This window comes from Melospiza georgiana, chromosome 27 (genome assembly GCF_028018845.1).
Source record: "Melospiza georgiana isolate bMelGeo1 chromosome 27, bMelGeo1.pri, whole genome shotgun sequence".
Taxonomy (NCBI): Eukaryota; Metazoa; Chordata; class Aves; order Passeriformes; family Passerellidae; genus Melospiza; species Melospiza georgiana.
Window position 1 is genome coordinate 1,504,406 of NC_080456.1, and position 26,614 is coordinate 1,531,019.

At 51.4% G+C, this 26,614-nt stretch overlaps 1 protein-coding gene across 1 annotated transcript; it reads right to left on the reverse strand.

Moving 5' to 3' along the window:
* Window positions 1-4,229: 4,229 nt before the first annotated feature.
* On the reverse strand, window positions 4,230-23,473 carry ADAMTS8 (ADAM metallopeptidase with thrombospondin type 1 motif 8). The gene is made up of 9 exons (XM_058041415.1): window positions 22,868-23,473; window positions 14,779-15,018; window positions 13,739-13,871; window positions 12,753-12,920; window positions 11,621-11,919; window positions 8,796-8,979; window positions 8,308-8,480; window positions 7,466-7,641; window positions 4,230-5,429 (listed from the first exon to the last, which is right to left on the reverse strand). Exons 1-9 carry the CDS (start codon window positions 23,471-23,473, stop codon window positions 4,697-4,699), a joined length of 2,712 nt encoding a protein of 903 aa, XP_057897398.1. The 3' UTR covers window positions 4,230-4,696.
* Window positions 23,474-26,614: the final 3,141 nt, after the last annotated feature.

Sequence of the window (26,614 nt, forward strand, 5' to 3'; positions counted from 1 at the left end):
AAGGAGTCAGAATCCCCTCTGGTTAAGTCCTGTTCAGGCTGTCTGTCCTAGTAAAGAGCAGAAATATATATCTATATCTATATCTATATCTATATCTATATCTATATCTATATCTATATCTATATCTATATCTATCTATCAATATCTAATCTATATCTAATCTATATCTATATCTATATCAATATTTCCCCTCTGGTTAAGTCCTGCTTAGGCTGTCTGTCCTAGTAGAGAGCAGAATTATCTATATGTATGAACAGATTTATATTCTCTATCTATCTATACATATAATGTGAATGTATTATGTCTATATTGTGTGTATACAATATATATTTCTTATGTATAATATATACCCATCATGTATATATATATATATTACCTAGAATATAATTAATTATAATTATCTATTACATACTGTAATATAGTTATAAAATTTGATGACAGTATATATGTATATTTTATGTATATATGTGTATCTATTATATATAATATATAATATAATGTATAATGTAACATATTATATATAAAATAAATATATTATAATGAATTAATAAGATTCTGAGTAGAAAATACATATAGAATATATTAATATATATATAATAGAATTCTATGTAGATATGTATATACATGTGTATATCTAATTGATGTATATGTAGATATATATAATACAGTTAGAGTTCTGTGTATAATATATATTATGCCTACATAAATATATATGATGTATATATACATCATATACACAATATATTATATGGTTCTATAATGGTTTATGTATATTATATATATGATTTATGGTTCATATGTTATGGCTCTCCATTATTATTATTATTATTATTATTATTATTATTATTATTATTATTATTATTATTACTATTATTATATATAATATATATTATACTATATTATATTATATTATATATACTATAGTATAATATAGTATACTGTCTATAATATAGTATATTACATATACTATAATATATAATATATAATATATAATAATATATTATCTATAATAATATAAGTATATAATATATACAGAAAGATATACTGTGTATGTATAGAAAAGAGGTACATGCTCATAAGGCATCTGCACAATGGAATTGCTTCCAAATTTCTGCAGAATAATTCTGGCTCCATGGGTTTTGTCTATTCTCTCATGTAATATTTTGGTTCAGCATCTTAAAACTGAATGAACCATTTATTATCAATAAGATACAGAAAAGAGAGATTTGAAATCTCTCTGGGATGGAGATAATAACAGTCCTGAGAAAAGTGCAAATAAAGACAAATGCAAAGAGATAAAAGGCAGGAAGTCCTTTATTGAGGGGTAAAGGCAGAGCCACAAACAGACTGTTTTCAAAATTAAAAACAAATACAAACAATAGGCTAAAAATCAGAAAATTGTATTTTCCCCCCTCTCCTTAAGATGAATTCCAAAGCTTAATTTTGGTTGGGTTTGTTATGCTTACACAGCTTGGTGGGTACACCAGGGAGGAGGGAAACACCAGTCAGATACCAGAGTGGATAAACAATGAGCAGACATCCCTTCTCTGAGCTCCCTGCAGCTTCCAGAGAGGGGATGTGGGAGCAGCATGTTAAAACACAGTCTTTTAAATCTCTTTTTTCTTTCTTTTTTTTTTTTCTCCTTTCCAGCTACTGTACAAAACCAAACAGAAATTTGTAATAAATACCTAACACAAGAGGCTCAGTACATTGCTACAATCCTTCACTGAAGGGAAACATATATATATATACATATATATATAGCCTAATATATAAAACCTCTTTGACTTAAATCAGAGTAAAGGCTACTTGTTTTTACAGAAATCTGGGGCAGGAATTCCACTTAGCATCACCCACACCTCAACAGAGCATCACTGCCTCTGGTCCCCCCTCCTGGGGGATCCCCACCTTCCCTCTTGCTGGAAAAGCAGCAGGATTTGCCCTAAAAAAGGAGTTTTTACATCCAGCAAAGCAGCCACACAGTGATTATAAAAGCCTGGAAAAAACCCTTGTCATGCACACATTATCCTGGGTGATAAATACAGACATTTTCCTTGGCACTGCCTCAGACTGATGTTCCTGACCCATCCTAAAAGCTGGTGCTGACACTGGAGAGGAAACACATGCTGGCTTTGAGTATAAATCCCTTGCAGACTCAGAGGGGAAAAAAGAAAATAACCCTGCAAGGCTACATGACTTTAGCATCCAGCTATTTGTTAGAACTTAAATTCCTGGAGATTAATTAGCAGATGTAGAACATTGCCCAAAGGTAGGTCTGTACCACAGCACAAACAGCTGCAGCTGGCCTTCAGGTTTTTTTTCCTTTCCTAATAAAAACAAAGGAACCAAGCACTCAATACCCTCAATCCTGGGCTGTAGTGGTTTTGATAGAAATCATGTATGGCAGATAAAACAGGAATATTTCATGTTTTCAGATGAACATTGAGGTTTCTGTCTTCAGAGGAGCAGCTCATCCCACCATCCCATTCCAAACCTGTCTGGACAGCCAGACAGGGTCTCACACGAGCTTGGCTCGCTCAGGCAAAAGGGACAAGGAAAAGGATTTGCTCCATAAATGTGAATGGGGAATCTGAAACATCAAAAATTCCAGCCCTCCTCCCCTTCCTATGAGAAAAAGGCAGATCCCACTGGAAATTCAACATTTTGCTGCCAAAAAGGAAGCCAAGGCAGGGTATGAGAGGAGCCTGGAGATACTGAATTGCTCATCCAGCAACAGCAAAATCTTTCCAAATTCCATCCCTGCTCCCCAGGCACAGGCTGCTGCCAGCACATGGCCAGGGATTGCTTTGGAAAGGGCAAAGTTCAGGGTCTGAACAGCCATCTGTGCTGGGGCCAGGCAGCAGCTGGGCTGGGGAGAGGGCTGGGGCTGCTCCCCACTGGGAAAGAGCAGCTCCAGCCTCGCCAGGCTTGGTCCTGCACCGAGAACTGCTCAAGGCTGGAGCTGGCACCACATCTGAGCACTCTCAAATGTCCCAGGAAAGCAGAGGTGAAGAGCAGCACTGGTCACCTCTGGCACCATCTGCAGATCGTGGGCTCATCCCTGCTGCACACCAGGCTGATGAATTATCTCCAAAATTACAGCAGAGCTGAAAAAATGGGCCCACAGGGGACTGAAGGACAATGATGGGAAAGGAAATGCTGGCACACCAGAGTGCCTGCTCCAGAGGGCATCACAACAGGCATCTCAGAGTCGGAGCACTGCAGAATTAGGAATTAATTAATCCTCACAGTGACCCTGTGAGACAGATCAGGTGTAATTAAGCCTTGGTTTTACAGCTGGGGAAACAGAGGTGCGGGGTAACAGCTCTAGGAATCACCACAGATGCTGGGGGTGTTTGGAGAAAGAGGTTTGTCACCTTGTAGATTATAAATCCAGCAGAAACCACCTCTCACCTGTCCTCCTGCCTGATTCACGCCAGGATCTGGCTCTCAGCTTACTCCTTCTCCCATTCACAAAAGCTATTTATCTCCCAAGTGAAACCCACAGCTGATAAAACACTCCTGATGCTCAAGGACACCCACACTGCTGCAGGGAGGGGATGGTGACCCATTCCATGCCTTTTGTGAAGAGATCCCAGTTTTATCAGCAAAGACATCCACCCTGGACCTCCCTGACCTGCAGCTGGGATGGGGTGACAGCAAAACCAGGCTCCCCATTTTCTCCAGGGCCAAACCCCAGCAAACTTTACAAAAGCAACCTGCAACCACATCCGGCTCTTTGGAAACACCCTACAGATCTGCTTATTTTTCCCTTTAAGTTACAACTTCCCTGCGAGCAGCCAGCCAGAAAGGAAGAAAGAAAGGAAAAGAAGTGATTCCTCCCTGTTTTGCTGCCGTTACTCTCCCCTCTGAGGTAGACATCAATGTGGTGGGGATGAAGCACTGGAGAGTGAGCCCATGGCACCCCGGCTGTCCTACCCTGGTTTGGTGGAGCCCATGGCACCCTGGCTGTCCTACCCCACTGTGGAGGAGCCCACAGCACCCTGGTTGTCCTGCCCCAGTGTGGAGGAGCCTGTGACACCTTTGCTGTCCTGCCCCAGTGCTGTTAGCCCATGTCACCTTTGCTGTCCTGCCCCAGCGTGATGGAGCCCATGGCACCCTGGCTGTTCTGCCCTGGTGTGGTGGAGCCTGTGGCACCTTGGCTGTCCTGCCCCAGTGCTGTGTCAGCCTATGGCACCATTGCTGTCCTGCCCCAGTGCTGTGTGGCACCCTGGCTGTCCTGCCCCAGTGTGGTGCTGCCCGTGGCATCTTTGCTGTCCTGCCCCAGTGCTATGTTAGCCATGGCACCCTCGCTGTCCTGCCTCAGTGTGGTGGAGCCCTGGGCACCATGGTTTTCCTGCCCCAGTGCTGTGTTAGCCCATGGCACCCTGGCTGTCCTGCCCTGGTGTGGTGGCACGCTGGCTGTCCTGCCCCAGTGCTGTGTGGCACCCTGGCTGTGCTGCCCTGGTGTGGAGGAGCCCATGGCACCACTGCTGTCCTGCCCCAGTGCTGTGTGGCACCCTGGCTGTCCTGCCCCAGTATGGTGGCACCCTGGCTGTGCTGCCCCAGTCCATGGCACCCTGGCTGTCCTGCCCCAGTATGGTGGCACCCTGGCTGTCCTGCCCCAGTCCATGGCACCCTGGCTGTGCTGCCCCAGTGCAGTGTGGCACCCTGGGCTCCTGCAGCCCGCCGTGGCTCAGCACTGCCGCAGCAGGCAGGCGCTGGTGGCCGGGGGCGGTCCCGGCGAGCTGCATTTCTCGGGGGCGGTGATTTTCCCCGCGTAGTCAATGCAGGAGGCGCTGCGCGTCCGCACGCCCTCGCCGCACGTCTGGGAGCAGGGGGACCAGGGACCCAGGCGCCACAGAGGGCAGGGCACGTCTCCACAGGGCTTGATGTCCTCAGGCTTGAGCGACCTGTTGCAGGCAGACGAGGTTTGACCCTCCACGTCCCGGCAGTCCACCGTGCGCCGCTGCCAGCCGGAGCCACACGTCTTGGAGCACTCGGACCAGTCCCCCAGCACCCACTGGGAGGTCAGCATCGGCCGGATGACATTGACTGACTTCTTCTCTTTGCCCTTCTGCTTGCTGAAAGGGACGTCCTTGGGGATGAAGAAGGTGTACTTGACTTTGGGTGGGAAGACCTCGCTGGCAATGGTCAGCAGCTGCACGGTCAGGGGCTCGGGGAGCTGTCGGAAGCTCTGCAGCCTCTCCAGAGTGGTCATGGAGCCGCTGTACTTGAGGATGGTGCCCTTAATGAGGATGTCCTGCTCCATGGCTGAGATGGCAAAGTCTCCATTGAGCAGGTACTTGCCCTCAAGGGTCTTCAGGGCCAGGTAATTCCCGTCATGCCGGAGCCCCCGGTGGCTGCGCTGCTTGATGTCGATGTTGGTGGCTCCGGCGGGGATGGTGACAATGTCGTTGTAGCCGTACCTGCGCGGGGCAAAGGGACACGGTTATCCTGCAAGATTTACTAAAAACACACTCATGTAAGGAGCAGCACTCAGGTGTAGGAGCATCAGGGGGGTAGGATGGTCGGGATGAACGGAGATTAGAGATCTCTGAAGCCAGGGCTGGGAACTTGTGGTTTATTGCAAAGGGCCTGGGTGCAGGGCCCTGCTGGGAGCTGCCAGCCACAGCTCAGAGCAGCACTGAGAGAAGAGAGGGGGAGAGAGGATGAGAGGGTGAGAGAGTGAAAGGGCAAGAGAGCAAGAGCGTAAGAGAGTGAGGTTCCTGTTACAATACCATAAATCTTCTTCTGTGTTGAATATTCTAATTCTCACCAACCAATCTAGTACAAGATACAAATCCTACAGCTTTTCCATACAGCCTATAAGAATCATTACATTACCATACTGTGTTACATTTTAAACCCTAAAAACTCCTCTTTGGGCCCCTTCTGCCAAGCTGGCAGGGTCTGCTCTGACCCTTGGGCCTGTCTGCAAGCAGAGGGTGTTGTTCCATCAAAAGGGGATCACCTTCAGCCAGCCACACCATTGTTTTCCAGTTGTTCAGTAACTGAGGGATCTCAAAGCTTGCTTTCATTTCAATCTCGGTTATAGTTTCTATATTCTCAAAATCTTTTGCCAGACAATCATATTTGTAAGGCTTTCCTGTTTCATCTTCCCCAACACTCGGGATCCTGGCTCTGAAGCCATCCCTGTTAACCCTGAGCACTCAAGAGTTAGAAATATTGCAGATGTTCTAGATGTGAGCTCAGCTGGAAGGTTTCTCTGAATTTCGTATGAAAATGAGTGATGCAATCAAATGAACAGCTCTGTGATCACCAGCCTAGGTGGGAAATTCCCCTTGCTCCCTATATTTGGAAATGGTGAAGTGTTTGGGGTTGAAAGCCTGTCACTGGTTATGCTGAAGGATGACATCACCTATTGACAGAGATAATATAGAGTTAATATAGATGTAGGTACAGATACAGCTATAGATGTAGAACAACAGAAGAGAAGGGAGTCTCTGCACTCTCAGCTCACTTTTTGAAGGGTTTTGCAGTCACCACTACAATGCAGAAGTAATCCCATTGCAGGATACAGAGGACATTCCCATGCCAGGGAAATATTTTCCTGCAGAGCCATCCAAAGCCCATCCCTGGAGCACCAGGGCTCCCAGGACAGCACGTGGAAGGTTTCATTGAACCCTCAGCACTGTGACTCACACTGTGGGGCCAGCACAGGATCATTTTCCACGGATCCCCATGGTGGATGCTGCGGTCAGTAATTAGGTTCAGAGTATTTTGGAAAAAAGCCTTTGAGTCAAACTCTGCTCTCCGTCACCCTGGCCTCCCTCACCCTGATCTTAATGGGATCTCTTCTTGGCTGTAGCTCCTGTGCTAATCTCCATTTAGTCAACCACAAACAACTCATAGGAGAGTGGAAGCCCCGTTTCAGCTGTTCCCTGGAAGGAAACCATTTAGGAAATCTAATTTGACTGTGTGAGTCACCTCACTGCATGGAACTGGATGGTTGGGCTTTTGTTATGGTTTTCCAACAAAAGCCTTAAATTCTGCTCTCTGGCAAAGCAGAATTCCCAAATCTGTTGGGTGAGGGAAGTGACTGCCCCAGTGCCTTTGTTCAAGCATTCAAAGTCACCCCCCAGCCCAGGAAAAGCTTATTGAACATTTATATCACAATCAGCTCAGTGCTCTGGTGTGAAATGTGTTTTGTAAACTCGTTGGGGCAGATTTATTTGCAGTGGTGCACCAAGCCTGTCACATCAGTTATTATTATAGGAAATAAGCTCTACTTGGCTTGCATAATTCTGCCCCCAAAATAAACTGAGTTTTAGTCCAGGAGTCTGGGGAGGAGCCCAGGCTCTTGCAATGCCAGCCAGCTGAGGATGCTGGCTTGAATCCCAATACATTCCAAGCCTACAACTTTGGTGATAGAAAAAGGGGGATGAGATAGGATGCTGTTGTTCCAGCCCATCCCTGCAGAACCCTCTCCCTGGTGCCTCACCTGGATCTGTTGAGCGAGCCAGATATTTTCCTGCACGTGGAGCCATTGCCACCGCACACCCCGCACTTGTCCAGCTTCTTGGAGGAGCCAATGACGTGGTCACAGCCAGCCTTGATGCACTGCCCGTGCACACAGATGGAGAGGGTCTCTGGGCCACACAGCGTGCCATCGATCACCTGGGAAAGGGGATGCACAGGAGGAACCAGGCATGAGCTCTGACATGGGGAACAGGAGTGATTCCCATCACCAGGAATCTTACTTTGGTGATTCCCATCACCAGGAATCTTACTTTGGTGATTCCATCTCCAGGAATCTTTCTTTGGAGACTCCCATCTCCAGGAATCTCACTTTGGAGATTCCCATCACCCAGAATCTAAACTTTGGTGATTACATCACCAGGAATGAATCTCTGGAGATTCCCATCACAAGAAGTCTTACTTTGGAAATTCCCATCTCCAGCAATCTTACTTGGGTGATTCTCATCACCAGGAATCTATCTTTGGTGATTCCCATCTCCAGGAATCTCACTTTGGTGATTCCCATCTAAAGGAATCTTTGGAGGTTCCCATCTCAAGGAATCTTTGGTGATTCCCATCACCATGAACCTATCTTTGGAGACTTCCATCTCCAGGAATCTTACTACGGAGATTCCCATCTAAAGGAATCTTACTATGGAGATTCCCATCTCCAAGAATCTTACTTTGGTGATTCCCATCTCCAGGAATCTTTGGTGATTCCCATCACCAGGAATCTGTACATATTCCCATCTCCAGGAATTCTACTTTGGTGATTCCCACCACCAGGAATCTTACTTTGGACATTCCCATCTCCAGGAATCTTACTTTGGCCTCAAAGACTTTGAATTCACTCCTCCCTCGGGCTCGGCAGAAGAGTTTGCATCTGTCTCGGGGGGACACTCCGGCGTACTTGGGAACCCACTCCAAGTGATTCCCTTCCAGGTCAGTGAAGTTGTAGCTGTTGTACTTCTCGCACTGCTGCTCCCGAAAGCTTTTCCCTGAAAGGAAAGGTGAAACATGGCCCAAAATCCATGGGAAGCTGGCAGGAACTCCAGTCCCTGGCCATCACAGAGATGTGGGAGTGAGCTAAGTTCAGGGAGAGCATGCAGTGAGGAGGAATGTTATGAAGGAGGAGCATCATGAAGAAGGGATCCCACACTCCTTCCATCATTCACAGCAGGTCACAGCCCCCAGCAGGAAGCTGTTGCTCCCCCAGATATGAATATCCAAGCGCGAGCAGAGCAATCCCTGTAGCGCGCTCTGGAGCAGCAGGGGTGGGAGCTGAGCGGGCACTGAGGCACTGCCATCCTTACCGTCGGGCGGGCACTCCTGGGTGTGGCAGGACTGGTACTTGGCTCTCTGGCCCTGGCAGTAGCTGCCGCCGTGCCGGGGCCGGGGGCTGTCGCAGTGGCGGTGCGAGAACTGGATCCCTCCGCCGCAGCTCCGCGAGCACGCGCCCCACGCGCTCCAGGGGCCCCAGCCGCCGTCCAGCGCCGCCTGCGAGGGGCACCGCGGTTGGGGTGAGATGGCAGGGTTTGCCTCAGTTTCCTCCCTGCAGATTCCCTCCCAGGTGTGTCAGTCACCTCTCCTTTCCCCACCCTGACTCCTCCCAGCACTGTCTGTCAGAAGGGCGTCAAGTGATTGGCAGAATTCAAAAGATGCCCTCTACCCTGAAGGATATTGGGCCATCCAGGTCCATTTGTCCCTTGAGACTTCCTCCCATGTACCTGGTTGGTGGCTCCCTGCCCCTTCCCTGCCCCTCTCCCCAGGGTTCAAAGGAACAGCAACCATGGGCTCAGGGAGTTCTGTTGGAGGAGCTGCTGGATTCAGAGGCCTGTGGGCCAGAATAAAACTCTGGATCGAAACCATCTGTCACAGACACATTTTATGAAAAATCCTTTCTTTAAGATTTTTCCTCCTGAGAAGCTGAGAGGCCTCAGGAACAAAATGTAAACAATGATTATCTGCTGCTGTGGAATGCAACAGGTGCATCTGGGATTGGTCTCATGTGGTTGTTTCTAATTAATGGCTAATAACAGTGAGCTGGCTCAAACTCTCTGTCCAAGACACAATCCTTTGTTATCATTCCATTCTTCTTTTATTCTTAGCTAGCCTTCTGAAGAAATCCTTTCTTCTATTCTTTTAGTATATTTTAATATAATATATATAATAAAATAATAAATCCAGCATTCTGAAACATGGAGTCAGATCCTCGTCTCCTCCCTCATCCTCAGATCCCTGTGAAAATGGTCACACCCTCCATCAGAACTGACTCCTTTTCCTTCACCATCACCTTAAAGCTTCTCTGCCAAGGCAAACCTGAGCTCCTGCAGGCCTGGACTTGTCTCCATGTGCCCAGCTGCAACATCCAGATAGCCAAAAGTGTCTGTGGGGTGAAACACCACACACCCAGCCAGCCCAAAGTGTCTGTGGGGTGAAACACCACACACCCAGCCGGCCAAAGGTGTCTCTGAGGTGAAATCACCACAGTTGCCACCTCTTGGTCAAGCAGCAAGGGCCAGACAAGCCCAGGCATGTCCTATCTGGCTATATTGGTATTATTCCAATACAGAAGAAGCTGCTAAGCCCAGCCCTGAGCCTGCCCATGCCCAGCTGCTCCCTCCCAGGGTGAGCTCAGGGCTGGAGTAATGCTGCAATCTCCTCCAGCACTGATCCAGAAAAGCACTTTGGCATTCACACAAAGTTAGTACTGACTTCCACCAGTCTGTTCACATGCTTCAAGTTAAGCTGGGCTTTGAGTTCTTTGCTGACTGACTCTGAAACTGCTGCTAATTTCCCCAGCAGGGCAAAAAGTCATGATTTAATTGCAGATCCACACTGCTTTTTTTGGTTCAGACCAGCCCACGGCTCAGTAGCAGACTTTTGTCTATGAGCTGGACTTGCCAGTAATAAATATTAACAAAGGAGAAACATTCAGAAATAAATCAGCCCAATCCAAAACCAAAGAGACAGCAGGGGTGGGGTCAGAGATTTGGAAATCCCAAAGTGTCAAGCCCCAGCCCAGCTGTACTGGCTTTGTGGAGGGGGATCCAGGGGTGGCTTCTGTGAGCAGCTGCCAGAAGCTCCTGCTGTGTCCAGCAGAGCCAACACCAGCTCCAGGATGGACCCACCACTGGCCAAGGCTGAGCCCAGCAGATATGGTCTTGACCTTGGGGATAATGTATTTAAGAAGAAGAAAAAAATGTTATTAGGCAGAGAAGAGAGGAGTGAGAATGTAAGAGGAACAGCTCTGCAGACACCCAGGGCAGTGCAGGAGGAAAGGCAAGGACTCCTCCAGGTACTGGAGCTGAGATTTCCCCAAAATTCTGTGGGAAGACCATGGTAAGGCAGCTTTGCCCCTGCAGCCCATGGAGGGCATGGGGGTGCAGAGATCCCCCTGCAGCCCATGGAGGAACCCAGGCCAGAGCACGGGGAGGCCTGAAAGAGGCTGTGACCCTGTGGGAAACCTGAGCTGGTGCAGGACCTGTGGAGAGAGGAACCCATGCTGGAAGGACTTGGGAGCCCATGGAAGACCCACAGTGGAGCAGCCTGTCCTGAAGGATTGACCCTGTGGAAGAGTGACCCATATTGCAGCAGATTGTGGAGAACGTGCCCATGGGAAGGACTCATGGAGAAATTAAAGGAAAATTGTCTCCCATGGGAGGGACCCCACACTGGAGCAGGGGAAGGACTCTGACTCCTCTCCCTGAGCAGCAGCAAGAACAACCCACAATGAGCTGCCCACAAACCTCGTTCCTTGCCTCCCTGCACCACTGGAGACAGAAGGGAGAACTGGGAAGGAGGGAGGTGTGGGGGAAAAGTGCTTTTAAGGTCATTGTGATGATTTTGCTACTAATAAATTCAATTAACATCTCTAACTTAAGCCTGTTTTGCCTGTGATGGTGATTGCTGAGTAATTTATCTCAACTCATGAACCTTCCCTGCCCAGCTGTGGGGGGGAGTGAGAGGGAGGATTTGGTGGGTGCCAGGAGTGGACCTGGACACCACCATTCCTTGGTGCACCTTACCTGGGGTTTCAGGGCATCCTGCTGCTGGACACCACCATTCTCTGTGTCCCCTTACCTGGGGTTTCAGGGCATCCTGCTGCTGGACACCACCATTCCCTGTGTCCCCTTACCTGGGGTTTCAGGGCATCCTGCTGCACACAGCGCCCGTCCCAGCACAGCCCCTCGGTTTTGCAGGGCGTTCCATCAGCCCACGGCAAGCTGCCATTCTTGGTGTGGCAGAGGGGCTCCCCACTGCCCGTCCTGCACCACAGCTGGGCACAAATGTCCTCCTCTGTGGTGTTGGGGCAGTGCTGGAAGTCCTTGCCGAAGATCTGCTGGCATTGCTGGTCCAGGCTGTACAGGGCTCTCTGGCCGGGCAGCTCGGCAGGCAGGGACACGGGCTCGGCCGGGGCATCCAGCAGGCAGTCACCTGGGCAAGGCTCACTGTTAGGCTGCAGATGGAGCTCCCAGGCCTTGGTGCCACTGACTGGGCACCCCACACCTCTCCCCATGGCCTGGTTTGACTCCCCCTTCACCCCACACCCCCCCAGCTCTGTGATGTTCACGGGTCTGAGACATAACATAGGACAGACCTCGGCTGTTCATCAGCCAAACAGCCGGGTTTATTATTTGGGGCTGGCTCTTACAGGCAATTCAAAGCTCCCAGCTCTAAACAGCCTTTGGTCTAATCTCTACACCCCCTAGACTCTGAACTAGTCACATACTTGTATTTTAGGAGAGTTTTTATTATTGAAAGAGCCTGAGCTAAGAAAAGGCTGTTTGGAGAGATGCTGCAGCTGACTGGTGTCACTGTCATATTTTCTGAAAAAATCTCTTTGCCCAGGATTCTTCTCCTGGGAAGCTGAGAAGCCTCAGAGAAAAAGGAAAACATATTATCTCATTTGCTTCTCCTGTGTTTTGCTGCTTTGGAATGTGGAGATTGTTTCATTGGATTCTGGTGTGAGTTGTTTTCACTCATTGACCAATTACGGCCAAGCTGTGTCGAAGCTCTAGAAGGAGCCACAAGTTTTCATTATCTTTCAGCCTTCTGTAAGTATCCTTTCTGTGTTCTTTAGTATAATGTAAAAGTATAGTATAGTGCCAGAAGCTACCCCTGTATGGTGTAGAAGTTCTTTAATATTTATTCTTTAATATTATCTAGTATCATAAAATAATAGATCAGCCTTCTAAGAACATGGAGTCAGATTCATCATTCCTCCCTTCACCTGGGAACCCCACAAATACAACAGACTGGAGCCTTACCATGGCCTCCGTCCAGGAACTCAGTGAGGTACATGGCACTGCAGGGGGACCAGGGCTGGCTCTTGTTGAGGTGGATGAAGAGCGGGGCCATCACGTGGTGCTCGCCCAGGGGCCCGAAGAGCCGCTCGCAGTTCTTGGAGTCGTCGTGGGGCATGCTGAGCACATGGCCTGGGGAGCACAGGGATGGCACAGCTGAGCTCCCCAGCCCAGCCCCTGCTCCTCAGCAGATGGTGTCAGGCACCATCTGTAAGTATCAAGCAGCTCCTGTGTCTGCCAAAGCTATTTGCTTCCATTAATCAGAAAGAATAAAAACCTGCTTGGTCTGTCTTGGTGGTACAGGTGTGCAGGGCAAAGCAGCCCAAATTTTTATAAACTCAGAATGGTTTGGGATGGGGGGGAATTAAGGCTCCAGTCCCTGCCATGGACAGGGACACCTTCCACTACACCAGGTTTCTCCATGCCCTGTCCAACCTGACCTTGAATGTTCCCAGGGATGGGGCAGCCTCAGCTTCTCTGGGCAAAAATTACTCAGTGCGGAAATGGCAAACCAAGGCAGAGACGTGCTTGATCCCATGCCTGAGCTCATCACAACAGCGAAATCATAGAATCACTGGGGTTGGAAAAGACCTCCAGGACCCTCAAGTCAAACCTGTGACTGATTCCCACCTTTTCACCAAGCCCAGAGCACTGAGTGCCAGCTCCAGGCATTTCTTGAACAACTCCAGGGATGGGGACTCCACCACCTCCCTGGGCAGCCCCTTCCAATGCTCAACAACCCTTCCAGTGAAGAGATGCACCAATTTACACCAATTTGGGCACTTAGTGTTTCTCCTGGTGCAACACAGCTTTTATCAGTGTCAGAAGCTCCCCAAGGCTCGGTGGGCGATCCCCAGCCAGGAGATGCTGGTGCTGGGCAGTGCCACGACCCCTACCAGCAGCAGGAGTGGAAGAAGCAGAGCTCCCCCTGGGAAGGGAGCCAGTGTTACCCAGTTCATGAGCCAGGGTGTAGGCTGCCTGCAGGCCCTCGTCCTCGATCACGGAGCAGCTCTTGTTGCGGTCGCACATGGTGCCGATGTCCGCCACGCCCAGCGTGTCACAGCTTTGGTGGCCACAGAAATCCTGTGAGTGCCAGGCAGGGGGAGAGGTCAGCAGGGAGAGGGAACCCCACGTTCAACATCTCTGTGAGCAACCCACTGCTGGTCTGTGTCACAGACATCTTTTATGAAAAATCCTTTCCTTAGGATTTTGCCTCCTGAGAAGCTGGGAGGCCTCAGGAACAAAATGTAAACAATGATTATCTGCTGCTGTGGAATGCAACAGGTGCATCTGGGATTGGTCTCATGTGGTTGTTTCTAATTAATGGCCAATCACAGTGAGCTGGCTCAGACAGAGAGCCGAGCTACAATCCTTTGTTATCATTCTTTCTTTTTTTATTCTTAGCCAGCCTTCTGATGAAATCCTTTCTTCTATTCTTTTAGTATATTTTAATATAATATATATCATAAAATAATAAATCAAGCATTCTGAAACACGGAGTCAGATCCTCATCTCTTCCCTCATCCTCGGACCCCTGTGAACACTGTCACAGGTCTGTGACATGATGTGATGTTCACACGTCTGAGGTGCAACATATGACAGACTTTGGTTGTTCATTGGCCATTGTTTGGGCTTGCTCTTACAGGCAATTCAAAGCTCCTGGCTCTAAACAGCCATTGGTCTAATCTCTACACCCCCTAGACTCTGAACCAGTCAAATGCTTGTATTTTAGGAGAGTTGTTATTGATTGAGACCTCTGTCAGTCAGCCCAGAGCCTGCTTTATGTCCCTGGGCTGGATTCCTTATTTATAACTGGATTAATGTTCAGTACCAGTCAGCTTGTCCTGCCACAGGGCTGCACCCCAAATGGCACCCCCCAAACTGCTTTGCCGCATTCTTTGCACAGTGGGGCAACCACCTCCCCAATCAACCCCCTTCTCCCCCTCCAGGGATGCCCTGAGCCCTCTCCCTTCTGCCCTGGGCTGCTGACCTGTCTGGTGAGGAGGATGGCGGTGTCGTAGTGCTCGGGGTGCCGGTCGCTCGGGGGGTTGAACCTTTGCTGCCAGCTGCAGAAGTTGCGCAGGGTGAGCCCCCCGTTGTCAGACACCTCGGGCCCTGCTGCTGCCTCCTCCACCACCAGCACCTTCACCACCACCAGGCTGATGGAGTTCCTCAGGCTGGGATGCTTGTAGATGCGAGCTGCCATGGACATCAGGGTCAGGATGTGGTTCTGTGGGGGAAGAGATGGGCAGGCAGAGACTGGGTAAAAACTCTGCTGCAGGGCGATTGGTTTTGTTTGAAAAGAAAGAATCAGCCTCGTTTATGAAGGGGCTGATGGACTCAGTGCTGCCTTGCCTGTATGTGATGCTTTACACCTTGTGCTGGTGGACAAGCCCTGCATCCCCTCCTCCTTACCCTGCATCTCCTCTCCCATGAACTCTTTGCACCTAGAAATCCCCCTGGAAGAAATTCCTCAGGGAAAACCTCATTCTGGAAGGTTCTCTGCATGTTCCCAAAGCATTAACCCTGCCCTCGCTGCCCCAGGGCAGGAACCAACTCACACACACCTTGCTCAGCAAAACAGCCCAGTAAAACTTCTGCCTGTGCTGCTCACAGGGTTTGAACCCAGCAACAAACTGGGACTACAACACTTTGACAGCCAAGACTTTGCCCAGCAGCATCTCCTGCCTGGTGATGACCAGGGATTACTTAATATGTCAAAAGCGCCAGCGATGTTTAGGCTGATGTAAACATCTTATCAGAGCATCAAAATTCCTCCTCTGCTTGGCACCACTCACAGCCCCGAGTCAGGAGTAAAAAATGCAGCTATTACACAACATGGTATTGGGAAAGAGAAAGTGGCTTCTCTCCTCCCCAGACAAATTACACCCTGCAGTCTCAATTCAGAGCCTAATTAAAGTGGAAGGACTCGGTGGGAGCCCTCTCTGATAGCCAAGTTTCACCCAAAATATATTTCCTCAGCAAAGCTGACTCTGTGTGCTCATCCATCATGGTACTGCCAGGACAATGCCATTTTCTGAGACACAAAATGCTGTTTTCTTAGCAAATGAGGGAGATGTTGAGTGAGATACAGCATATTTGCTGCACCAAGAGCCACTTGCCCAGGGCATTTGTGGCTATTTTAAATTATTCTGCCACATTTTATCCTTCCACTAGCAGCTCCACGTAAACAGATGTTTTGTTTCAACAAGACATATCCCAAGTCCTCCCTAGCTCATTATCCAAGGGCAGGCCCCAGCAAGGCTGCTGGGAGCAGGGAATAGACTGGTTTATTTAGACTGGCCAGATCTCCACGCCATGACTCACATCCATGCAACTCATGTCACAGAGAAGTCACTGCAGAGGCAAGAAATTGAGGAGAGAACCCCGCAAGGGTTCAACTTCAACTTCAATTCCATGAAACTTGGGGGAATTGTTCACCCTGTGGGGAAAGTCCATTGGGAACTTTGCTAAAAATATCACAAAGCCTTCTTAAAATTAGGCCCCAGAAGATCTAGAAGGATGCTCTGTGCTGGAGCTGCTCATCCTGGGATCATCCCTCATTTCCAAGGGAATAAATCTGTGTCCTTTTCTAACCCATTAGAGGTTTCTGTCCATAGCAGTAGATTTGACCTAGGAGATCTCAGTTCATACCACAAATCCCCCAGGACACCAGCCCCTCACATCCTCAGGGCCACATCCAGCCAAAAACCTCTTTCAGCAGAAGGAACACAGGGACTTGGAAAACATCTGTCCACCTTCCCTGTGTCTGGAAAGGGAAGATGGAAAGCAAACCCAACAAGCAGCTATTTAGTGAAGATTAAAAGGTCAAATCCACTTGTTCCACCATCTGGTGTCTATTTATACCCATCCCTGGCCCATGCAGGAATGGGTTGGGTTTCAGATGGACCCTGAGTGCTCTGGGGAGAGCAGCAACCCACCTGCACTGCCTTGGCTTAGCCAAGGGCTTGAAGCCATGGCCAAAAGCAAATTATGGATCCTCAGGGCTCAGGAGAGGCCAGCTGAGTGCTTTTGGCCAACAACAGGCTGAATCCTGCTGGTCCCATCCTCCCTCTGCCTTTGCAAACCGGCTCTGGCCCGACCATCCACCCAGGAGGGAATGCTGCCTTCTCCAGGGATTCCTTCCCAGCACTGAGGCTGAGGATGTGGGGATTGGGACCAGGTGCAGGGCAGTGTTTGGGGCTGGGTTTGAGAGCCCAGGGCTGCAAACACACTGAGCAGAGTTTTGGGTTGGGTTTAGGGAGCTCAGGGCTGCAAACACCCTGGGCAGTGATTTGGGCTGGGTATGAGGAGCTCAGGGCTGCAAACACCCTGGGCAGTGTTTGGGGTGGGTTTGAGGAGCTCAGGGCTGCAAACACACTGGGCAGTGTTTGGGGTGGGTTTGAGGAGCTCAGGGCTGCAAACACCCTGGGCAGTGTTTGGGGCTGGGTTTGAGCTCAGGACTGCAAACACACTGAGCAATGTTTGGGGTGGGTTTGGGGAGCTCAGGGCTGCAAACACCCTGGGCAGTGTTTGGGGTGGGTTTGGGGAGCTCAGGGCTGCAAACACCCTGGGCAGTGTTTTGGGTATTGTTTGAGGAGCCCAGGGCTGCAAACACCCTGGTTTGTGCCTTCTTGCCAGGCACTGCAGCCCTGCAGGCACAAGGAGCTTCCCTGCCATTTCCAATCAGCATCCTGGGAGATCTGGCAGGATGTCTGGTAAACACAGCTGCAAAATCAGCCTCGTACTGCTCTGGGGGAGAGGACACCAGTGTGAACCAGAGAGGGTTGTGGAGCATCCCTTCACTGCCACTGAAGGCACTGTGGAAGGTGATATCCAGCAAACCTCCCCTTTTCCCCCCAGCTGCAATCCTGGGCTCCCTCTGTTCTCAACATCAAATTCCCCCTAAAAATGAGGAGGGATGACTTTGGTCTGCCACACAGCAGCTCTGAGGTCCTCCTGCCACAGCATCACTGTGTCTGGGAGAGCCCTGCCCTGAGCCAGGCACTGCCCTCCAGCAGCAAACAGCGCAGGCAGAGGGACAGGAAAAATAACTACAAATCAGAGCAAGGGGAGCTGAAGTGGTTGATTTACCCCCATTGAAGGACTGAGTTTTCTGATGCAGGCTCTTGCAAACTCTGCCTGCATTCCCTTTCATGGGAACCACTCAGAAGCTGAAGCCTGGCATTAATTTTTAATTATTATTATTATTATTATTATTATTTTGATGGGTGAAACTGGTCTTACACAGACACTATTATTGTGCTATGCACAGAATGATTTAATGCTGCTGGACCCACCCAGGACAGAGGGACAGCAGGGAGCACCCACAGAACACCCCAGCACAACCTGGCTGTCCCCAAGGCGTGGGGAGCAGTGCTCAGCCCAGCCTGGGGCTGTAGGATTGTCTGTTGGTTGGATTTGGTTGGGTTTTTTGCTGTTTTCTCCCTAAAAACCAGCATTTCTGCAGAAGAAAGAAAAGCTGAGATTCTGGAGCACAGGCAGATGGAAGGGAGCAAACCCAGGGATGGAAATGCTGCCCAGCTTTTAAAAATCTGCTGGTAAAACCATCTCAGGTTGTCCTTTCCCCCAGGGGCTCCATGTGGAGCTCCCTGCCTGGCTGGGGTGCCCAGGGGTGCTGGCTGCCCTGCCAGTCTCCTGTGGGCCCAGAATTCCCTCACAAAAAGGGAATTTACCCCCAAGGGGATGCAGGCAAGCCAGGGGAGAGGGGCACACCTTGCCACCCTGCTGCTGTGCCTGGCTGCCCTCCTGCCTGCCCAGCTCTCTGCCCATCCCTGCTCTCTTTGCCACATGATTTTCCCTCCCTTCTCTTCCCCTCTTTGCTGGATATTTGGGGCTGAACCACAAAAGCAGCAGGGGAAATTGAGGCACATCCACACTGTCCCCACCTCCGCAGAGGCAGAGACTGAGTAAATTAATTCTTAATTATTATTTTTAAATTATTATTATTTAATTATTATTATCCCATCCTAAGAGCATCCCAGAGCAGGAGTGCTCCACTCTGGGAGCCAGCACATTTCATTGTGCAGCCCTGAAGTGCAGCAGCTGTTGAATATCCTGGTGTGAGGTGAGTGCCCCAGCCAGAGGAACATTTAGGGGGGCTGCCTGCTCCTCCAGCCCCTGCCCCACACAGGATGCAGCTCTGGGTCACCCTCAGGGGACAAATCCCAAAAGGAAAGCTTGTGGATGGCAGCATCACGCTGCATTCCCTTTAATCCCACTCCAGTTGCCTTTGGGATGGGCTTAGGAGGAGCTGGCTTCTTTTCTCAAGGGATTAAGTGAATTTACCCACTCACACTGCAAAATACCCTAAAGCAAGGCTAAGAGCCAGACACAGGGGGACCTGGGGCTTCAGGGTGGCTTTGGATTTACCTCCAGTCCCTGTGGGAGTGGGGACAGCCCTGGCTTTGGATTTATGTCTAGTCCATGTGGGAATGGGAGAGCCCTGGTTTTGGATTTACCCCCAGTCCATGTGGGTGTGGGGAGAGCCCTGGCTTTGGATTTATGTGCAGCCCATGTGGGAGAGCTCTGGCTTTGGATTTACCCCCAGTCCATATGGGAGAGCCCTGGATTTGGATTTACCCCCAGTCCATAAGGGAATGGGGAGAGCCCTGGTTTTGAATTTACCCCCAGTCAATGTGGGAGAGCCCTGGCTTTGGATTTACTCCCAGTCCATAAGGGAATGGGGAGAGCCCTGGCTTCGGATTTACCCCCAGTCCCTGTGGGAGAACCCTGGCTTTGGATTTACCCCCAGTCCCTGTGGGAGAACCCTGGCTTTGGATTTACCCCCAGTCCATGTGGGAGAGCTCTGGTTTTGGATTTACCTTCAGTCCATGTGGGAGAGCCCTGGTTTTGGATTTACCCCCAGTCCCTGTGGGAATGGGAGAACCCTGGCTTTGGATTTACCCCCAGTCCATGTGGGGAGAGCTGGCAGCAGGACCCTGGCAATGCCCCATGCCCTGCACTCCTGTCTGCTCTGAAAGGGAAGGGTTTGTACAGAACTCCTAAAACCTCATCAATCTGCCTGGAAAAGCCACAGAAGTCAGCAAAGAATCCCAGCTTTTCCAGACTGATCTGATTCTGCTGTGGTCCCCAGCGATTCCCAGCCCTGGGAGTAGGAAGGACAGATTCCTCACTCGGAGAGGAGGAGGGAAAGGGGATCACAGCCATTGTGCTTGCAGAGGAAAGCTTGGAAATGTGTCTTATCTGCACCCGAGAGACTGGAGAAATCCCACCACAGGAATCCCCTCTGGCTGCCAACTGGCTGGGGAGGCTGCAGCTGGCTTTTGGAGCTGCCTGGTGCTTTAGGTGTCCTGGCAAACGTTCCCAGCCATGCAGAGCAGCCTCACAAGTGCAGCCCAGCTGCAGGTGCTCAGCCCTCCTGCACACAGGCAGGGTTAGCCCTGTCCCCTGCCTCAGTTTCCCCGTTCAAAACCCCACTCCACTCTGTGAGGGATGCTCACGGTGCCTTTGTTTTCAAGCACTTGGGATCCTCTGCAAGAAAAATGCAAAAGCTCCTGTATCCAGGCTGGACATCCCTGCAGGCTGAACCCTGCCACATCCCCCAGGATTTACTGCCCAGCACTGTCCTGCTGCTGATGCCCCCCCAAACACCCCAACCATCAAGCCCAAACAATGATTAAACCCCCAAATTTCAGGTCTAGTTCTGCTCTCACCTCACCATTCCCTCCTGGTTTACATAAAAGTACTGATGAAGGTAGAATAGGCTCTTCTTGTCTAAATTAGGTTAACAGCTGAGTTATAAAGCTGAAATTGATGGGAAATAAATCACGAACAGCTGAAATTGATGGGAAATAAATCATTTTCCCACCACAAGCATGGCATTGATTATAACTCTCCACGCTTGAGTGCATCTTGGGGTGACTCTTCTGCTCGAGCTGTTACAACTTATGCAAGAAAATAACTGGGAATACAAACAATGCTGGTGACCTTTTATAAATATTTGGTAATTAAAGTGTGGTTACAGGAAGAAAAGTCATTATATAAATATGGCTTGTTCTGACTCAACAATTCAACTCCTTGGGCATCTCCTCTAGATCTCACCAGCACTTGCCACTGCTTTTTTCACCCCACAAGAAAGGTATTTAGGCAGAAGCAAGATTGCTGCGCTGCTCCCTGCATTCTTGTTCCAGAGAACAAAAGACACAGAAACACAGCAGGTGGTTTTCTGGTTGTTGTTTTTTTAGCTGCTACACCAGAGCTGGTGGAAGTTTTCTCCCAAATATTTCAATATGCTATTACTCTATTCATCCAGAACAAGATCTTTGAAGGTTTCCTTCCCCTCCCTGAGAGCTGGTGTGAAGATCTTGCTCGAGGGGCTGAGGAAATGATGGTGAAACGGGAGCCAAGCAGGCACATCACCCAGCCCAGGGCTGGGGCATCCAAACCAGGCAGGGTGCCTGAGTTCCAGCCCCTTGCTCATGGGTAGATGCCATTTCCTCTCCTGCTGCCTTCACAGACTGACCCAGAGGGCTGCTGCCCTTTCCCCAGCTCAAGCTGGGCATCATCAGCATTTCCCCCAGTCCAAATAAATCACTTTATTTCTAGCAATGTAGACACCCTTGGGTGTTGCTTTCAGACCATCAGGTGCCCAGCTGGGTGCTGAAGGTTCACTGTATTATTTTTTTCTGCCCTCCTGGGGAATCAGAGACCAACCTCACACTGTGGGGAGAGTAATTCCCACCACCATTTGTAGTCTTGCTTAAAAATTCAGTTGACTCCACTTCAAACTCTTTTCTGAGCACTCAGGGTACCTCCAAGTGCATCACCCTTCACTCACTGATCCTCTGCTACCCGATCCTGCCAAGCAAAGAGCAAAACCAGAGTGATGCTGAGCAGCTGAAATCATCTGAAGCCCCAAGGTTTAACATTTACCAAGGTCCAGCCTAGCCTGAGCAGGGCTGCAATTAAAGCACTGCTTTGTTAAGGAGCAGAGAAGCCCCTGGGGGAAGGATAAAGCCGGTAGAAGTGGCAAAGCCAGGCTCCCAAAGCTGGTTTCAGCTTCCCAGCTGCTCCCTGCTGAGCCCCAGCTCCAAGGACTCTTCTCCCAGCCCGAGAATGAGCAACTTCAATGCACAATTATCCCTTGCAAAGACCTCAGAGCATTTCAATGGTGCAAACCTGAATTCGGAGCTGAATTTGGAGCAGCCACGCCTGCAGGGCAGGGGTGGGGAGCTGGCTTTGAAAAATGACCCGGTGCTGATGAACGAGGCACATGGACAGACCTGGAGAGGGAGACGTGGGGGGCTGAGGCACCTCGGACTGTGCTCCTGGGGTCTCCCCAAAAGCCTGGTCGGGGCAGGCTCTCTGCAGAGAGCGTTCAGGGAGGGTGAGAGTCGCTGGTGGCTGAGGGGAAGGGCTGTTCATCCATCTGCTCAGCGCTAACAGGTGGCTCCGGGCAGGGATTGTGCATTACTCAGCCCCTGCTGCATTTACTACTGGCCCCGGCTCCACTCGGAAGGGAATTAAGCCATTCCTGCGGCTCTTCCCTCGCAGCACGAGGGCACTGACCCGCCCTGTCCCGCACCTTTGGGGACACCTTTGGGGCTGCAGGGACATCGCGGTGGCCGGTGTGCAGAGCCAGCTCGCTGGCTCTGGGAAAGGCACCGGTGCGTGCAGAGCCAGGCTCACGGGGCTGGGAAAGGCTCCCAAACACTCAGTGAGCCCCACAGATCAGCATCGCAGATCTGCCCCGGGGATTGGCAGCCCCCACACAGCCAGGGAAGGTGGGACCGAGGTTCCTCGCTCACCCGAAGCTGTCTCCGGTGTCCCGGGGCTGGGGGGACACGGCAGCGGGCAGGGCAGGAGGGGCTGGAGGAGGAGGAGAGGCAGCGGGGATGGGGACAGGGCACAGCGGGATGAAGGATGCGTGTGTAGGGAGGACGGAGGGATGAAGGCTACGGACAGGCAGTGGGAGCGCAGGAGCGGAGCCGGGAGTAGGCGGAGAGGCGGCCGGGACGGGAGGATGGAGAGACAGGAGCGGCACAAGCACGGACAGAAGGCTGCGGGCAGGGGGACGGCGGGCACCCAGCCCTTACCTCCACGTCCTCGCCGTAGAAGCGCACCATGGACGCGTCAGCCACCAGCAGCGTCTCCACATAGCGGGCCTGCGACACGAAGCGCGGGGCCCTGCGGCGCGGCCCGGGCTCGGCGCCGGGGCTGGCGGGCCGCGCTCCCGGCGGGGCCGCGCGGCGCCTCAGGCGGTGCAGGCGGCCCCAGGGCGGCCCGGGCGCGGCCGGCCCCAGCGGCTGCAGCTCGTAGGCCGCCCCGTCCAGCAGGAAGGCGGCTCGCAGCCCTCCGCCGCCGCAGCTGCTGAGCACGGCGGGCGCGTCGGGGCTGCCCTCGACGGCGCCCGCGTAGAAGCAGCCGCGGCGCGGCGGCGTTGGCGGCGTTGGCGGGCGGCGGCCGCCCAGGCGCTGGAGGCGGAGGCGGGGGGCCAGGAACGTGGTGTCGGGGCGGAGGCGCAGGACCACGGCGCGGCCGAAGGCGGCCAGGCGCAGGGCCAGCTGCCCCGGGGGCGCGGGCAGGCGGGCGGGCAGCACGGGCTGTGTGTCCCGCGGGGGCGGCGGCGGCAGCGCCCAGGCGTGGCACAGCAGCAGCAGGTGGAGCGGGGCCCGGCCGGCCAGCAGCGCCCGCCGCCCCATCCCGGCACGGCACGGCCCCGCACCCCCCGGGCTCTTCCCCCGCAGCCTCCGCGCCGGCCGCCGAGCCCGCTGTATTTATACTTTCTCCCCCCGGCTTTGACATAAGAGGTTTATTTTTGATCTCTCGCTGTTCTCCCCACTCCCCTCCCCTGCCAGCCGGAGCCTGGGGGAGGAGGAGAAGTGAGAGAGAGACAGAAAAAAAAAAAAACCCAAAAAAAACGCGACCGAGAAAAAAAAAAGAAGGAAAAAAAATTTCAAAAATATCCCCCCAAACCAGGGAAAGGAAAAAAAAAAAAAAAAAAAAAAAAAAGGGGAAAAAACTAAAAAAGAAAAACCCCAACCCACTTTTGGATACGATTTGAGGCCAATCAGGCGCCGGCAGCCCCGCCTGCCTGCAAGTGTCAACTCCAGCCTGTTGCTCTCCCAGGATTAACCCCTTCTTCAGCCCCAGCGCTGCCCGCACGGGTCTGATCCTCCCCAGGCTCCGGGGGTCCAGCCCCTGATAGAGGCGCTGGCGCAGTTCCCCCTCCACCGGCACGGAAGGGTTCACTCCAGAGCGCTGATTGATTCTCAGCATCCCCTCCCAGCTGGAAAGCACCGGGCCCGTGCCAGCTGGAGAGCATCTCGTTTCAGAAGGTGCCTCGGGAGGTTCCCATGTCCTTCCCTTAGCCAGGGACAGAAAGGGCTTTGGGCCCCAGGGAAAACTCCAACAGGACACACGTACAAGGAGTTTCCATGCTCTGAACCAACAGCTGGATCCACATGGGGTTTCCTCCAGCTGGAATAAGACAACCGGCTAAATCAGACTTGTGGAAAATACCTATGAGAATAATACAATGCAGCCAGCTCCTCTTGTTGCTCTTTGTTTGTTTCACTCTGTGTGTGTTGTGTGACTTCATTTACAAACCCTTCATTCACCCCGTTTCAGACTGAGCTGGAATTCCCAACTGAATCCCCTCGCAGCGAGGAAAAACCCCGCAGCAATATAAAAGTCTCAGGCTGTAAATGCAAGTAGCTGCTGTGTGCTCAGCGTGGCAAGCACCAGGAGATGGGCAGAAACATTCTGTCCCTGGCTGGGAACCCACTCAGAAACAGGGAACAACTGGCTGTCACGGAGAGAGGGAAATCACTACGTATATATTACTCCTTCTTTCCTCTTAAGCCCTCCTTCTCCATTAGTTCATGAAATTCCTGGCCTCTGGAGCGCCCTTTGTGTGGCACTGGAACATCCTGGGATGTCCCTGCAGCAGTTTGGGGGTGGTGGATGCATCCTGTGCTCCTTCAGCCTTGCTGGGTGTGCCAGCCCAAGGACCAGCTCCTCCACATTTGGTTTTTTTTTCCCCCTCAGCCTCATCTGAAAAAAAAATTGAAAGAGCCAAGCAGCGTTTGGCCCCTCAGGATTCCTGGGAAACCAGAGTCTGGCCGGTGCTGAGTAATGAGGAGTGGGGTTAAAGGCTGCTCTCCCTTTACTCCAGGGTGTATTTACATCCCCCTCTCTGTTATTATCTCCTCTTAAAAGCCACATCCCTACCTATAGTAAACACAGAGCCCTGGCTCAAACAGCAGCTGCCCTGGGGCCACGGCTCTGCTCACTCCTTTTAAAGTGTGGGGTTTGTGAGCCTAGCAGAGGAGGAAATAATAATTAAAACCAATTTTGGATGCTTGTGGTGGACAGTGACACAGGTGTGGAAAGGGACACGTAAAATCCAGATGTTGGGTGGCCGGAGAACTGCAGGAAGGGAGGAAAGCAAGCCCGGCTGTGGTGGAGTTTGGTCTGGGATGTGTGTCCATATCTAATGGTCTCCTTCCAAACCCAGAGCCTTGCCTGGTCTCAGCAGCCCCCTCCCCTCCTGGCAGTGAGAAGGCCCTCCTGCCTCAAAAGTGGTGGAGATTTAGGGTTTTGGGACTCAGAGCCCTGAATACCCCATAAAAGAGGGTTTTTCCTTTCCTTTTCCTTCCTTCCCTTCCTTGCAGCAGCTCATCCCTGGAGATGATTTATCAGCAGCCCCCCGCTCTCCTCTCCTGCTTCTTTCCACTGCCTCGGGTGGGTTTTCCTCCCTCTCCAGCTTCACCGAGCTGGGCACAATTTGTGTTTTAACGCCAGCAGGAAAGCACAGAGCCAAAAGTGAGCCCCGACCGTGCTTCCTCCAAGCCCAAACCCCTCGGAAGGTGCCAACACCTCCAGGGCTCTCCCTTCCCTTGGGAGGAGAGCTAGGGAGGCTCTGCCCCTGCTCTGAACCGGGACAGGTAAGGCTGCAGGCGACAGGATGTCATTTATTGCCGGCTTTCCGCTGCCGGAGCTGCTTCTTTGATCTGGGAGGACGCGCTTGCATCTTAGCTCCGAGGCACCGCTGCTTCTCATTAGCGGCTCGCCCCGCAAACAGTAGCTGGAATTTCTTGTAGCCTCGCAGGGCTCGTTACAAACCAGCCCCAAAAAAAAAAAAAAAAAAAAAAAAAAAAAAAAAAAAAGAAAGAGCTGGGAAAGAGCAAAACCTCACCTGGGAAAGAGCAAAACCTCACCTGGCTGCCCCTCAGCATCCTCTCCCAGCAAAGCGTGAGGAGCCTCAAGAATTTTTGGGGTTCCCTCACCAAAGTTCATCCTCTGCTCGAGTTTCCAGGGGCTGCCCGGGCATGTGAATGCCATTAACTGCTCGGCCTCTGGGCTTTAGAGACCCTTTTGATCAAACAAACAGCCTGGAAAGCTCTGCCCCACGTATCCCCAGCCCTGCAGGTCCCTCCTGTCCCTTCCCGGGTGCTCCCAGGATTTTGGGGGGCATTTCTGGCTCCCAGGGTGAGCCCCGTGTTGTGCTTGCTGCTCCCGCTCTGCAGCAGCAAAATTGCTGCTGTCAGGAAAATTAATTTACAAACACCAGAGGTTGATGTCCAAAAAGGAGACAGAGGAGTCCTTTTAGTTTATTCCAATAAAGGGAGAGGCCATGGGGCATCCCCTGGGGTGTCTCCAATTTTTGGAGGATGTAGCCTCCTTTTTATCCCAATTTCCCAGCCACATTTCCCTCTCTCTTCCCCATTTCTGAGGTACTTGAGAGGTTCAGACTTCCGGGAACATCTGATCCCAAAGATTCCCCTCTAGTGTATAATCCTCCCTTTTTAATTCTCAATTCTTAAAAAATTTAGGTTGTT